At 52.2% G+C, this 13,856-nt stretch overlaps 1 protein-coding gene across 3 annotated transcripts in view; it reads left to right on the top strand.

Moving 5' to 3' along the window:
* Positions 1 to 159: 159 nt before the first annotated feature.
* Positions 160 to 13,856, top strand: part of CSRNP2 (cysteine and serine rich nuclear protein 2) — a 15,893-nt gene continuing 2,196 nt past the window's right edge. Inside the window, exons 1-5 of one of the 3 annotated variants that reach the window (XM_004711378.2) lie at positions 160 to 1,645; positions 2,239 to 2,440; positions 4,627 to 4,864; positions 6,052 to 6,311; positions 13,126 to 13,422. In XM_004711378.2, coding sequence (XP_004711435.1) covers positions 4,714 to 4,864; positions 6,052 to 6,311; positions 13,126 to 13,422 — 708 coding nt within the window. In that variant the 5' untranslated portion in view covers positions 160 to 1,645; positions 2,239 to 2,440; positions 4,627 to 4,713. Of the gene's footprint in view, positions 2,441 to 3,705; positions 4,865 to 6,051; positions 6,312 to 13,125; positions 13,423 to 13,856 lie in introns of all 3 variants that reach the window. The other 2 variants (XM_045287324.1, XM_045287323.1) reach the window with 2 other exon arrangements.

Genomic DNA, 13,856 nt, shown 5'->3' on the forward strand with positions numbered 1-13,856 from the left:
GGGGCTGCGGGGGGCGCTGGGGGCAGCCCGATAGGCGGCTAGGAAGCCGACAGGATTGCGGGAGAGGGTTGAATTCGGGACGGAGTGCAGATGATGTAGGATGGAGGAAAGTGAAGGAAGGGGGGGCGGGGGGTGGAGAATAGAGGAAAATGTGGGAAGGACTGGTTGGGAATTTGTGAGAGCAGGCAGGAAGGGATGGGAAAGCTGAAGCGATTGGAATGAGCGGGAAGGTTAGCGGGAGGCAGAAAAATGAGCCCAGATCCGAAGGGTTCAGCTGGGGTGTCCTTTGAAGGAAGCTGGTGACTTGACATTGTCTCTTCAGCTCCTGACGTCTCCCGTTTTTCTGGCGTAGTGTGGGAAAACGAAAGCTTCACTTGCCCTGGTGGCTACTAGCACAGTCTTTTTTCACAGGCCCTAAGGCGCAGCTGACTACACCCATCCCTTTTAGTGGCATGGCCTTGACTCAACCTTTTAAAGGGGTTTAGAGTGGCAGTTTGACACACGCACCTTTCACCAATATGAAATGGTAGCCAGCGTTCCCAAGAGGCACACTGTCCTCTTGTCCTGCAGTTTATCAGTTCAAGGTAAATCCGTAGTTGATTCAAATTTTCTTTCACTGACTTTCCATCTTGCAAATCTCCAAAGCCAGGATGTTGGTGTGTACGCCAGAGTGAACACATGACTGGGTACAATGGTTCCTCTCCCGTTCTCCTATCAAGAGCCTGTGGCGCCCATTTCTTAGTGGCTTAAGACCTGGATAGCCAAATTCCAAACTTGTGCTAGTGAATGGGCCGACAGAGCAGAGCCGTGAGGGGTCTGTGTGCTTTCTTTAATTACCTAGTTTAGACAGGATGTTTTCACGGAAGTGCTTAATGAGAGTTCGTGATCACAGGACACATGGATCATTGAATTCCTAGTGCTTGAGTATTTCCCTTCCTTGCAGTCTCTTCTAAAAGGAGAAACGAGACAGGTCATCTGATTCAGGTTTATCACAACACAGAGCAGGCAGCCTGCTTTCTTCTGACCCAAGTGTGGGTGGTGGCCTTGTGGTTCTTTCTAGATGTTTCTGCCCCTTGACCTTAAGCCAAAACTGGCCTTACAGTCCAGAGACTCTCTCCTGTGAGGTTTACTTTCCTTTGCTATTTAGGCCCCATTTGAGAGGCTTACACGGACTCTAAGTTTGCATATATATTCTGCAGCCACAGCTTTTTAACCGCCCCCCCCCCCCCTGGCTAGTTCCTCCTCTGCTAGTCTCACAAGCTGGGTTCTCCACCCCCTCCCACACACACACACATGTGGTGGTAACATTCCTCATAGGCCTGAAAAGATTTAGATCTGATACAAAATTACAAATGTGCTGGATTTTATTTGGTGCCAGCCTCCTGTCTTCTATGTGCTTGTAGATCTGAACTATTTCCTAACACCTCTGGGAAATGTTCAGCTAGAAACCCTTGAAAAAAGACCACAAGGCATGTAGCCAGGAAATGTCAGCTGGTATTTCTTTTCACGGGCGTTTAAAAGCTTTGAGAGAGGTTGGCACCATTTTCTCCCATCGCCGCCATTTGTTGTTTGAGTTGGTCCTTTTGACAGTCGAGTGTCGCTGGTGACCCGCCTCTCCAGTCTCACCTGGATGGTTTCCTTGGATGTAAGTGAGTGATGGATACCTCTGGGTACGTGTGTGTTGATCACAGGCATCGAACCTCCATACATGACTAGTGGGGTGAGGGAAGGTGCCTGCTTCTGCATTGTGGCTTGGAAGGAGATTCCCTGAAGGAGTGAAAGTGAAGCTTACTCTAGTTGTTGCTCTTGCAAAAGAGAGAGGCTGGGAGCCACTGTGGAAGTAGATGGGGTGTGCTCCTGGTGGGGTCCAGGGAACATCTGTGTCATAACAAGTGAAGTTCACAGTCGAGAGTTGGACGAGGACAGTAAGGTCGTGTCCATTGTCAAGACAAACTGTTCATTGTACTGGGATAATATCAGACAGGGATGCTAACAGGTCCTGGGTTGGGGTGGAGGTCCTACCCCAGAAGCCTGGGGTTTCCTTGAGGATTCTTTCTATCAAAGCTAATGGCAGTGGTTAGGTCTTAGGTCAGTATGTATGCAAAGTTTCACACATAGAGACGCAGATTACCTGTGTTCCCTGTATTTTGTAGTAAATGATCTTTCTCTTAGGTTCCACACCTTTGTTTTCTTTCTTTCTCTCCCCACTCCTCCCTGTCCTCACCATTGCTCCGAAAGCCCTCTTTCCGAAGCGGAAGTGAGGAAGACCTGGAAGAAGGGGAGGAGAATGGGAAAGGCAGCCAGCAAGCCCGCTCCAGCTCCCAGCGAGCCCTGTGGCACTGCGGGGTAAACTTGGGCTGCTTGCTTGCTGCTTCCCACTCCTTCAGTGAGTCTCCTTCCAAGCCACAATGAAGAAGCAGGCACCTTTCCTAGCTGCAAGGTTGGTGGTTCAAATCTAACAGCCATTCTGGGGGAAAAGAGCAGGCTTTCTAGTTCCATACACCCCGGGGGTGGGGGGCAGTTCCACCCTGCCCTCTGGGGGCGCTGTGAGTCCCAGAAAGAAGCGACCACCTCTCGGGGCAGCTGCGTTGAGACCCTGGAGACCTCTTAGCTTGGAAGGTGCCTGTGGACCAGACCCAGGCTCCTGGGGGACTGGAAGAGAAATGCTCCAACAGAAGCCACGTGACTGGAGGCGGGGACACCTGAGCCGAGAACGAGAGTACACCTTTGCTTCTGGCCTGCTTAAATCCCGGAGGGCTTCCCGACTGAAGAGACAGTGCTTTCTTTCCTAATGGCAGCGCTGCCTGGAAACTGGAGCGGTGACTAGCGAGAGCCCCTTTTGAAAGAGCAGGTTCTCGGTTGCATTTGCTCTCTCGTGTGTCGTTGGGAAGGCATTCCTTAAATAAGTAGGAAAATTGGCACTCGGCTTAATGGTCAACGTGATTCCATCTATATAAATACTCAGCCACCCTTTTAATAGAAAGAAATGAAAAGTTTCTTAGTGACTTGGTATCTTTAAACCCAGCTAAAATCATAACCCATAAAAATGTCCCCGGCTTTCTCTATTCTTACCACGTCCTAGAAATGTGACCTCCGCCAGCAGGATCGGTGACTCGAAAAACCCAACTGGTGCTTTGGGCTTGCTTTTCCACTCTGACGTACAGTTCTTGTCCCCGTCCCCAACACACACCCTGGGCACATTTGATTTCAGGCCTATGCTTGTCTTGAGACTGGTGGAGGCTGAGCTTTCTTAGGGACATTTTGTGACTTGGAGGCAGAGTTTGGATGTGACCTGGATGGATAGATAGATAGATCCCTGTGGGACATGCCTTCTGGGAAGTCTGACTTGGGAAGTCTGGTTGGAGATGGTGAGCCGACTCCAGAGCAGACACATAACTTCCAAGAGCCCCAGTCCCAAAGAGAAGCAAGCTCGTCGCAGGCGCCTCTCGGTGGTTGCGTAGCTGCCCTGCGGTGATGCATCCCTGTCTTTCTGGGCAGTGGTATTGCTGCTGCATCATTAGCAACTGGTGAGATCATAGTCTGGGGCGATTCTGGCCTGACTGATGCAGAGCATGGGGCCCCAGCCGATGCCCATCCTTCCCAAATGCCATCCAGAGGTGGAGAAGACAGGCAAGGAGTACCCTGGAAGTGGGGGGGCTATCAGGACTCCTTGGTTGTGTTCTTAAAAAAATGATCCTTCTCCAGCCCCGTGTTCTCTCTCTCTGACCTTTTCACTGCGGGTGAGGATCGGGAGGCTGCGTTTTCCCGGCGCAGAGGTGGATGCGAGGTGAGATGAGGCCCATTTTTGTGGCGTGGTGCGAGGCTGGCAGAGATGGTGGGTTTGGAAACCAGAACAGATTCTAATCTTCCATCCATTCTCCAGGAGCAAAGTTGACCTTTTTAGGAACTTGATGAGACACTCGGTACTTGTGAAGATCTGGGTGAAGGGTTTTCCTAGCTGCCAGATGTCTTAAGAAACGGGAGTGCAAAGCAGTATTTCCCAGGGTGTGCCCCGAGGGTCACTTGCCACCGCCCTCCATCTCCCCCCACCCCCCCAAGCATTCTGGAACTGAAGGGTTACATCTCCAGGTTGGCAGAAACAGGGCATTCTGTGTTTTCTCTTCTGCCTCACTGTGCTCATTAGCATAATGGAAGGCCCTGAGAGGTTCTACACTGTTTGGACCCGGCCGGGGCTGTTTCCATGTAAAAGCTATTACTACTCTTGCAACTAGTCTATTAAGGTATACACTTTGGGAACTGCCAGGCTTACATTTTCACTTCGAAAAATAATTGGGTCTCAACTAGGTTTAGGCAAAGCCTAATTTTGTGCTTGAACCCCAATCCCACCCTCCTGTGTGATCCGAAGAGCAGCTCCTGTGATCCCTGTGCTAATGAAGGCTAGAGGCCAGCTGGCTTAGAACCAGAGGCCTGTGCTCAACCGGGAAGGGTGCTGGGGCCACTCCGTATCATTTTTCTAAGAGGGGAAACAAAAGGCGGGAGAACGTTGATGGAAATCAGAAGAGACAAATGACCTCGTCTCCCAGAGCATAGCCATCATACAGAGTGTGAGGGTGTGTGGGTGGACTGTCTAAGGGCAGGAATGCTGACGCTTCTTCTCCCCGGCAGAATCCTAATGCGCCCCGCTGGCTGCTGGTGAGCTGGGGCGTTGGGGCCAACGTGGTGGGCTCCCCAAGGAAAACCCTTCAGAAGCCAATGGATGCATTCACGGGCTCAGGTCTCAAGAGGAAGTTCGATGATGTGGATGTGGGCTCCTCCGTTTCCAATTCAGACGACGAGGTCTCCAGCAGTGACAGTGCCGACAGCTGCGACAGCCTCAATCCCCCAGCCAGCAGCAGCTTCACACGTGAGTGAGCTGCCCCTCCTGCCCGCACCCAGGCTTCCGAGCTCTGTGTCAACCCCGCCCAGCTGGGGGATTTGGCCGGAGTCACAGTCTTTCCTACTCTTAGCACAACCTGGTGGTGGTTCTTCGGGAGACTCTGCTGCCTGCATACCTCATGATGTAGCGGGTTATAAATACATAGGCCTGAGCTCCAAATGGTCGGCAGTTCAAGACCACCAGCAACTTCTTGGAGGAAAAAGACTGGGCTTTCTACTCTCATAAACAGCTACACTCTCAGGAACCCACAGCAGGGCACTGTGAGTCAACATTAACTTGACGGCAGTGAGCTGCTGTACTAGCCGTAGACTTGAGTCTCATTTGTTCCAGCTGATTTTACTTCTCCAGAAGGAGCCTGGACTGTGTTGAAGAAGAGAGTGCTTGGGGCACTAATCTTTCCTACCAGAACTCCTAAAAATTGCACCTCTTGTAGCTGGCATAAGTTAAGCCATTTTCATCTGTGTGGCTCAGTTCCTTCAGGTACAATAAATCCAGTGGTTGCCTGTGTGGGCCTGTGACCAGTTTGGTTAAATAAAGTTTTATTGGCACACAGCCCGTCCATTGATTTACCTGGTGTCTGTAATTGCTTTCACACCACAATGAGAGAATTGAGGAAGCGCAACAGAGACCTTGTGGCCTATGAAGCCTAAAATCTCTGGCTCACCAATTCCTGCCAGAGATCAATACTGTTCCAGTAGCATTTTCTGTTAGAGTAGGAATGGTCTGTGTTTTCACCACCCAATTCAGTAGCCAGTAGTTGCGTGTGAGGGACGGAAATTTTCATTGTATTTCATTTTCATTAATAGAAACTTAAAAAAAAATAGAAACAAGTAGCCACATTTGGCTACTGAATTGGACAATGTAGCTAGAGACTTGAGTCATGAAAAGATTCCTGAGCGCGCCCCCTCCTGGCCATGCCTATAAATGGATTGTGTGGTCCTGTTTGGGTGAAGGCAGTCCTGGGGTGGTGCTTTGACCCAGTGACGTGCCACTCCTCCCTTCCAGCTGTGCAGGCCTGACCTGAGAACTGGGAAGGTCAGTCGGAGCAGAGAGCCCTCTGGGGGAAGGAATGCTGAGAAGCAGGATATGTGAAAGAGCCAGGTGGCTGCAGAGGCCACCTCTGGGTGACCAACTGCCCCATGCTTCCTTCTCAGCCACATCCATCCTGAAGCGGCAGAAGCAGCTGCGGAGGAAGAATGTGCGCTTCGACCAGGTGACAGTGTACTACTTCGCGCGGCGCCAGGGCTTCACCAGCGTGCCCAGTCAGGGTGGCAGCTCTCTGGGCATGGCCCAGCGCCACAACTCGGTCCGCAGCTACACGCTCTGTGAGTTTGCCCAGGAGCAGGAGGTGAGCCACCGGGAGACCCTGCGTGAGCACCTGAAGGAGGAGAAACTCCACGCCAAGAAGATGAAGGTGCGTAAGGGGGTGGGGCATCCCATGTGCCAAGATGCAGTGCCAAACTCTAGGGCAGTGGTTCTCAACCTTCCTAATGCCTCGACCCTTTCATACAGTTCCTCTTGTTGTGGTGAACCACCCCTAACCATAACATTGTTTTTGTTGCTACTTCATAACTGCCATTTTGCTACTGTTAAGAATCAGGCGACCCCTTTGGAAGGGTCATTCAACCCCCAAAGGGATCGCGCCAACCCACAGGTTGAGAACCGCTTCTCTAGGGCCATTGATGGCTGCATTGATTTTTCTTTTACTGTGGGAAATAGATAGTAGTGGCAAAATATTTGCCATTTCAGCAATGGGCACATTAGGCCCACTGATTGTTTTTTATTTTGAATTATGTGTGGGTTTTTATTTCACATCATCCGTTTTGTATTCAATCACTTTAAACGACTTATCAAACCTAAGAGCTTGCCTCTCCTCCCCCCATTGGTCTCTCTTCCCCTTCACACAGGTTTACACCTGTCTACACGCTAGCCTGTCACTTCTTCCCTCACCTGCGCGCCCGTTAAAGTCTGTTTCTTTTGGCAGGAAAACCTTTCTCGAATTTTTCCCCCTTTATGACAGTTGTTTCCTATGCTTGTCCTTCAGCGATCGGCTAACGTTTTGGCAAGTTCTCCGGGTTCACCCAGGCTGTGACGTGCTTCCTGGTTTCCTCCTTGCTTTTCAGGGGCTCGTAGTGTTCCACTGAGTGTGTGTTCCAAAGTGTCCTCCTCTCCCTCCTGCTGGGTTTTCAGGTTGTTTCCGTCTTGCTGTTGAGAACGCACGTGGGAGTGTGTGCGTCTGCTCATGCTCTGGCTCTCACTCCGTAGACCCAGCAGAGAATGGGATGTCCATCTTGTCTGCTTAGACCCACTGATGGTTCATGAATGGTCAGCTTTGGCCTGCAGAGAGATTCCTACCCAGGGGACCCACACCTTTCTCCTGGAGAAGTCCCTCATTTGCAGTCAAGTCTGAATCTGAGGTGCTGAGTGGCTTCCGCGGGATCCCCCACCCTCAGGCCCACACATGCCCACTTGGTTGTGAAGTGTACAGTCTGATTGCTGGGAGGCGTTGCAGTGTGCTGCCCTGGGCCCTGAGGACAGAAGCACAGGTTGACGCTGCCTTCGGCCCGTGGGCCGGCCAGGTTGTGGCTCTCCACTTTCTCTGAAGGAACCCTGCTGTTCCCACAGCCAGCCAGCCCCGCTGCTCCAGTCGCCGCAGCAGCACCATGACCAGACCAGTGCGGCGACCTGCGTAGTACTGAGCCTGCGTCTGACACAACCAGGGGTCAAGTTTGGGAGGTGAAAGGCACAGGGAGAGACACTTCTCAGAAGGGCTTTTGTCACGCACCCCAGCCTCACGTGCTATTTTAGTGCCAAAGTGTCGACCCGTCTTCAGCAATGTCCCCCAGAGTGTGTGGTACCAAACGTGGGAACACAGCTTTATGGCTGACCGGGTGTCTCTTGGGGGTCCAGAGTGTGCTGACCCATCTGAAAGCAGGTGACTAGCTGCTGATACCCAGTATCCAAGACACACTCCGATATTGGAGGGTGGGGGCTGACCAGGTCCCCTTCCTGTCTCCCTGGGAGCGCTCTTGGGGCACATCCCTGAGCCCACCTGTGCCTGTCTGTCTAACTGCGGTGACCTTCCGACTCCTTCTGTCTGAGGAATTCCATCATAGGCCCCTTCACCTTCCTGCTGCTATGGCAACAGCTGGGCAAATAATCTGGTCAGTGGGAGGCTGGCTTCCCTCTCCCTAGAGTAAACTTCCCCTCTCCTCAGTGTCATGGAAGGGTGACCTGTGGAAACAGGATTCTGTCCTGTTCCCTACCTTTCCTGCCCCCCCCCCCCCCCTTCGGAGTTGTGCCAGCAATGCCAGGCAAATGAGACTGAGCTACAGGGTGGAGGGTCTCAGGAGCAGATCCGGTGCAGATCCCACGAGAAGCCCTCATATGCCTATCCTGTCTCCCCTGCAGGGGGAGCTTGTTGTCGGTTCATGATTCTGACTCCTGGGGGTTTCCAGGCCATGACCTTTGCGAAGCAGCTCTCCTGGCCTTACTCTCTCCAGGGCCTCTGGGTAGGTTTGAACTGCCAACCTTTCCATGAGTACCCCAGCCTGTGACCACGGGCTTCTGTCAGGAAGGCAGTTGGTCATGAAAGGCGTTGTCGGCCCCTCTGGTGTGCTCTCTCCTGCCTGTCTTCCTTTTGGGCTGCCATCACCAGTCGCTGCCTGTGCTCTGCCGCTTTTGCTACCTGACTTTTTCGTAGGATTTTACTGTTTACATATATGCCTTTTACCTGCATGCTCGTTGCCATAAAGTGGATAACGAGGCGATTCTGACTCTGACCCTATCTGACAGGGCAGAACTGCCCCTGTGCATTTGTGATGATGACTGATATGAATTGGGAACCGAGTTTTCTTCTCCAAAGAATGTCCACTTGCCCCGTGCCATTTAATGGGCAGCAGGCTCTTTTCTCTCTGGGTCAGAAGGCTGCCTCTGTCCAGAGACACTTAACTCCCACAGCTCCGTGGGTTTCTTACTGCCGCATCCCACCCCTGCCCTTTGAGAAGAGGGAGGAGGGTGACTAGGAAGTTGCCAACGCCGGAAAGGGCCGAGAGCCGGCCTTGCCTGGTGCAGATAGGGAACTCCCAAAATTCCATCGAACTCCCTCCTCCTTTCTCCACCAAAAGAAAAAAAGACAGGGAGGCTTGGGGTGCAGCTAGCTGGTTCCCCAGCCACTTGCATCACCGCTCCCAGGGGCAGCCCCTTTACCTGCGCTACCTGCAGCCGTCTGACGAAATCGGCCAAGCCTCCAGCTACGGTGTGTGCGCTGCCAGCAGCTTCCGGAGCCTGGGGACACGGAAGGCCTCGTTTTCTGGCTTGAATTCTCCGGGGAACCTCGGAGCTCGTCCAGCCAGAGTCCCTTCAGCCTGTCCTTGCACTAAGCTTCCCTTTCCAGGCTCGCTGGCTGCCTGGGAGCCCAGATTGCAGCCGGTCAGTAGTCCCCTCTGTGTCACGCCAGCCCCTCTCCCTCCAACACAGCTGCTCTTCGAGATCATGTCAAAAAGGGAGAGAGGAGAAAGAACACGTTCCTCCAGGCCTGGCTTGGGAGCCTGGGCTTTAGCAATCGGCTCGTGTTCTCGCCTCACAGTGAGGCGCCTCTGTGTGCACACATCACACTGGGGGTTCCCGGTCACAGGACGACCCGGTGGCCTTGCTCCACACGTCAAGGTCCTTGTTCTCAGAAGGTGGTCTTGGGCTCATTGGTAGGGGAGACTACACGCGAAAGGCTGTTTGGTGAGATGACTTCGTAAAACACCTTTTGGCTTGTCTCTTAAGAAACATCAGCCAACTGGATCCCCTTGTGTATTAGTCTGGGTACTTTGGAGAAACAAATCCACGGCGACTCACGTATAAGAGAGAGTTTTATGTAAAGAAAAGGTGCATCACGAAAACATCCCAACCCAATGCTGCCCAAGCCCACAAGTCCAACATTAACCCATACCCAACACCAGTCCACAAAGTCCTTCACCTCACAAAACAGAGGCAATAATGCCGACTGCAGGAGGAAAGCTGAGTCAGTGAACGTGTAAGCATCTCAGCACTGGCAGGGGTCTCCACATGGCTGCTCCAGCACCCAGGGTTGCATCAGGATAGATCCATACGGCTTCTCCTTGGGGATGTCTTGTAGGAAATCCATCTTGCAAGCTGAAGCAGGGAACTGCTAAGGCAGCTGCACCCGATGCAACCATCACAAAACAAGAGACCCGAGAACTAGAAAGGCCGAGGCTCACCACCCATTTATCCCTCCGCCTTTCAACCAGCACCACATGTGATTATTGGCCAGGCTGGCACAATTAACTAACTCACCTTGCCTGTGTGGTCGAGGGCAGGGGACTCAGGTTGAGGGAAATATGAGGCAGGAAGATCCATGGGAAGATGAGGCAAGGATCTGGGAAACTGGTCCCCAAAGTGTGATGTCCTTTGTGCTGACACGCAGTGTTAGTTGCATCAGGCTTCTGGTTTCAGGATTTGTTCTCTTGACAGGTGCCATACAGCGTGCATCCGAGGACAAGGTAACAAGCATTGCTAATAGGCCTTTGGTTCATACATTTTGAAAAATGGCATTAAGTTGATGCTAACTCATAGCTCTCCTATGGGACAGGGTAGCAGAGCCCCTGTGAGTTTCCAAGACTGTGGCTCTTTACAGGAGTAGAAATCCTCATCTCTCTCAGGGAGCAGTGGGTGGTTTCAAACTGCCGACGTTGCAGTTAGTAGCCCAATGGCTGACCACTGTGCCACCAGAGCGCCTCAATCCGCCCATGCATGAGTTTATTCCAAACACATGTGTTTAAATACGTCTCTGATCAGTAAGTGGCTGTAGACAAGCTCTCTCAGTAATACACTTGTGATAGTCTCATTAGGGACCTTAAAAATTTTTTTTAAAATAAATCCTTTGATTGGGGTCACTTAGAGTTCTTGCAATAATCCATACATCGATTGTATCCAGCGCATTTGTACATATGTTGCCATCATCCTTTTCAAAACACATTCTTTCTACCCGAGCCTTGGTATCAGCTCTTTTTTTCCTCCCTCCTTCCCCTCCCCTTCCGCCCTCATGAACCCTTAGTAAATGGTGATTGTTTTCCTGTCTTACACTGTCCGCCGTCTCCCTTCCCCCACATTGCTGTTGTTCAGAATGGGTGGGGGACCAGTAGGGCGATCCTTGGATTGGTTTAACGAAGTTGAATGCAGACACTGGCTGAAGTCCAGAGGTGGGTGGAAGAAAACCAGAGAGTCACCAGTAGCATGTGGCTCCTGAAGGCTGGGTCCTCACACAGCTTGGCACTTTCCGTGTGAAGTGACTGTCTTGGCCTCAGCAAACTGTTGCCTAGGTGAGTGCTAGCAGTGTTGCTTTTGAAGATCCGCCACCCTCAAGAGCTGATCTGTCTTTCCATCACTCTTCTAGGCAGGATCAGTTGTTAATGGTGTTGACAATTTCAGCAGAGACTAATCTTGGCTTGACCAAGGAAAATTGTTGTAGGAGAGTCGTAACAAAGGCTGTCTTACGCACACTCTGTTGGGGGACCCTGACCCTCGGCACCCTGCCACCCTGATCTTCCCCTCTCATACTTCTGTGCCCAGAACTCAAAGAGCATTTGAAATCAAGTCCCTTTGAGTGCGGGGAAAGAGGCCAGCCCTCCTCTGGGGACAAGGTAGAAATAGAAGAGCTTGGGACTCTGGAGGGCGGAGGAAGGTTCGAGAGAGGGAATGTCTCCTTCAGGCGCATGCAGCCCGGCAGGGTGGAGACGTCAAGAAGTAATAGCGCCACATTTTGATTTTGGTTTTGCTTCAGGAAGGTTTCTGTGGGCTTCATAGCAATACCTCTTACTTCCCCTATATCTGATCATACCTTGAGTTTGTGTTCCAAACACTGAGTGAGTTGCATGGATTCTCACTTAGGAGCACGTATTAAGCGTTACGTTTACTTACCCTTCAGGGGGGCTACAAGAGGAGTGAGTCCTGGGGGCACAGTCAGGCTTTGGGTGGCTAACCACAGGTCAGAAATTCAAACCTACCAGACGTTCCACAGAAGAGAGAAGTAAAGATTGACAGCCTCGCAAACCTAACAGGGCAGTTCTGTGTCCTGCACAGGGTCACAGTGGGTTTGATCTGGGGGCTTACTTGGTACTCCACCTAAGTGGAGTAGCATTAGGGAACATGCTTGCCTCAGTGTGAGAATTGCCCAAGTGTGACCCAGAGACATGGAGCGTGTGCGCATGCTGCTGGGAAACGGTGCCCATTGAATGTCGGGACGCAGGGGAGCTACATACGGCCTTTGCTGTTTTTAGACAGTACCGTTTTCTCAAAGCACACTAAAAGGACATGTGCCTGGATGCAGCTATTTGAGTTCGATGAAAATAAGATTTAGAATTCTCTTCCTCAGCGGCAGGGCGAGAGTTCAAGTGCTGAGTCGCGGCATGAAGCTGGGCTAGTGAGTGTGAGGACGAGGTGGCTGCCCTATAGTCACAGCCCAGGAACTCTGGAGTCCTTTCCCCTGACCCACAGGGTCTCTGAGTCACACTCGACGGTCACACACATCTAGCGGCTACTTTGTTGGATGCACAGTGTGTTGTGCCCTGTGAGTGGGAACCAGCTCAGCAACAACGGTGCTTCCCAAAGTGGGTGATACCCCACCCCGCCAGGGGGGGTGGCTCTAGAGCGATACCCGTAAGCCAAACTAACTCACTGTCATCGAGCTGAGTCCCAAAACCTAGTGACCGGATAGCACAGGGTAGAATGGCCCCTGTGGGTTTCTGAGACTAACTGTGGGAGCTGGTGGTGGTTTTGAACCACTGACCCTGCAGTTAGCAGCCCACTGTGTAACCACGACAGCACCAGGGCCCCTGGGAGAGCAGATACCTACACTTTTTCCTGGATTATGCACTGGAGTCCAAACACTTTAAATTGCCAATTGGGTGACTCCCCCCCACCCCCGGCTAAAAAGAGGCTGATAGGCCAAATGTATTTGGGAACTTGTAATCTAGAATGATCACTTATTGTTAACTATCATAACGTAGGGACATGAGCTTCGTGGGGCTGGGCTGGGCTGGGCTTACCATGGTGACCCTGGTCCCAGTACCTGGGACCCTGGGCGTGTGTAATGCGAGCTTTATACTGTGAGTAATGAGTAAGGAGGGAGGGCCGGGTGCAGGGCGGGACTGCTTGAGACCGTCTGTGAGGGTGTTGGCGTCGAGTGCCACCGGGCTAACTCCCCTGTCTGTCGGCAGCTGACCAAGAATGGGACCGTAGAGTCGGTGGAGGCTGATGGCCTGACCCTGGATGACGTCTCTGACGAAGACATTGATGTGGAAAACGTGGAGGTGGACGACTACTTCTTCCTGCAGCCTCTGCCCACCAAGCGGCGGCGGGCCCTGCTCAGGGCATCTGGGGTTCACCGCATCGATGCCGAAGAGAAGCAAGAACTTCGAGCCATCCGCCTCTCTCGGGAAGAGTGTGGCTGTGATTGTCGGCTCTACTGTGACCCAGAAGTGTGTGCCTGTAGCCAGGCTGGAATTAAATGCCAGGTCAGTCCAAGCTGGCTCGAGATGATGTTTCTGCGTTGGGGTCAGGCAGTGTGGTGTGGGTGCTTGAGAACAGGCGGCTGCCTGCCCCAAGGTGGGAGGTGGCTCTCCCATAACTATGAACACCCCCCCACCCCCACCCCCCTCCACAGCCCTCTTACCTCAGCAAAGAAAACCAGCAGGACAGGCTCCTCAGGCTCTGGACACACACACTCATTCTCTCCCGGGTGTCACCTCAGTGACAGGAAGTCTGTTAGCTGATGGGTCAACAGATAAGAAGGTCTAACGTGCAGTGGCTGCTCCTTAAATACTGGCTATTTGGGGGAGAAGTGAGACGGCCAGCACTCTAATGTGAAAATCAGAATCGTTTTCAGGTGCTGTAATTCAGGACCAGGGCAGCTCTAACTGTGTGTGTGTGTGTGTGTGTGTGTGTGTGT

The sequence above is a fragment of the Echinops telfairi genome, unplaced genomic scaffold, assembly GCF_000313985.2.
Source record: "Echinops telfairi isolate 266 unplaced genomic scaffold, ASM31398v2 ScPeMD7_12;HRSCAF=54, whole genome shotgun sequence".
NCBI lineage: Eukaryota > Metazoa > Chordata > Mammalia > Afrosoricida > Tenrecidae > Echinops > Echinops telfairi.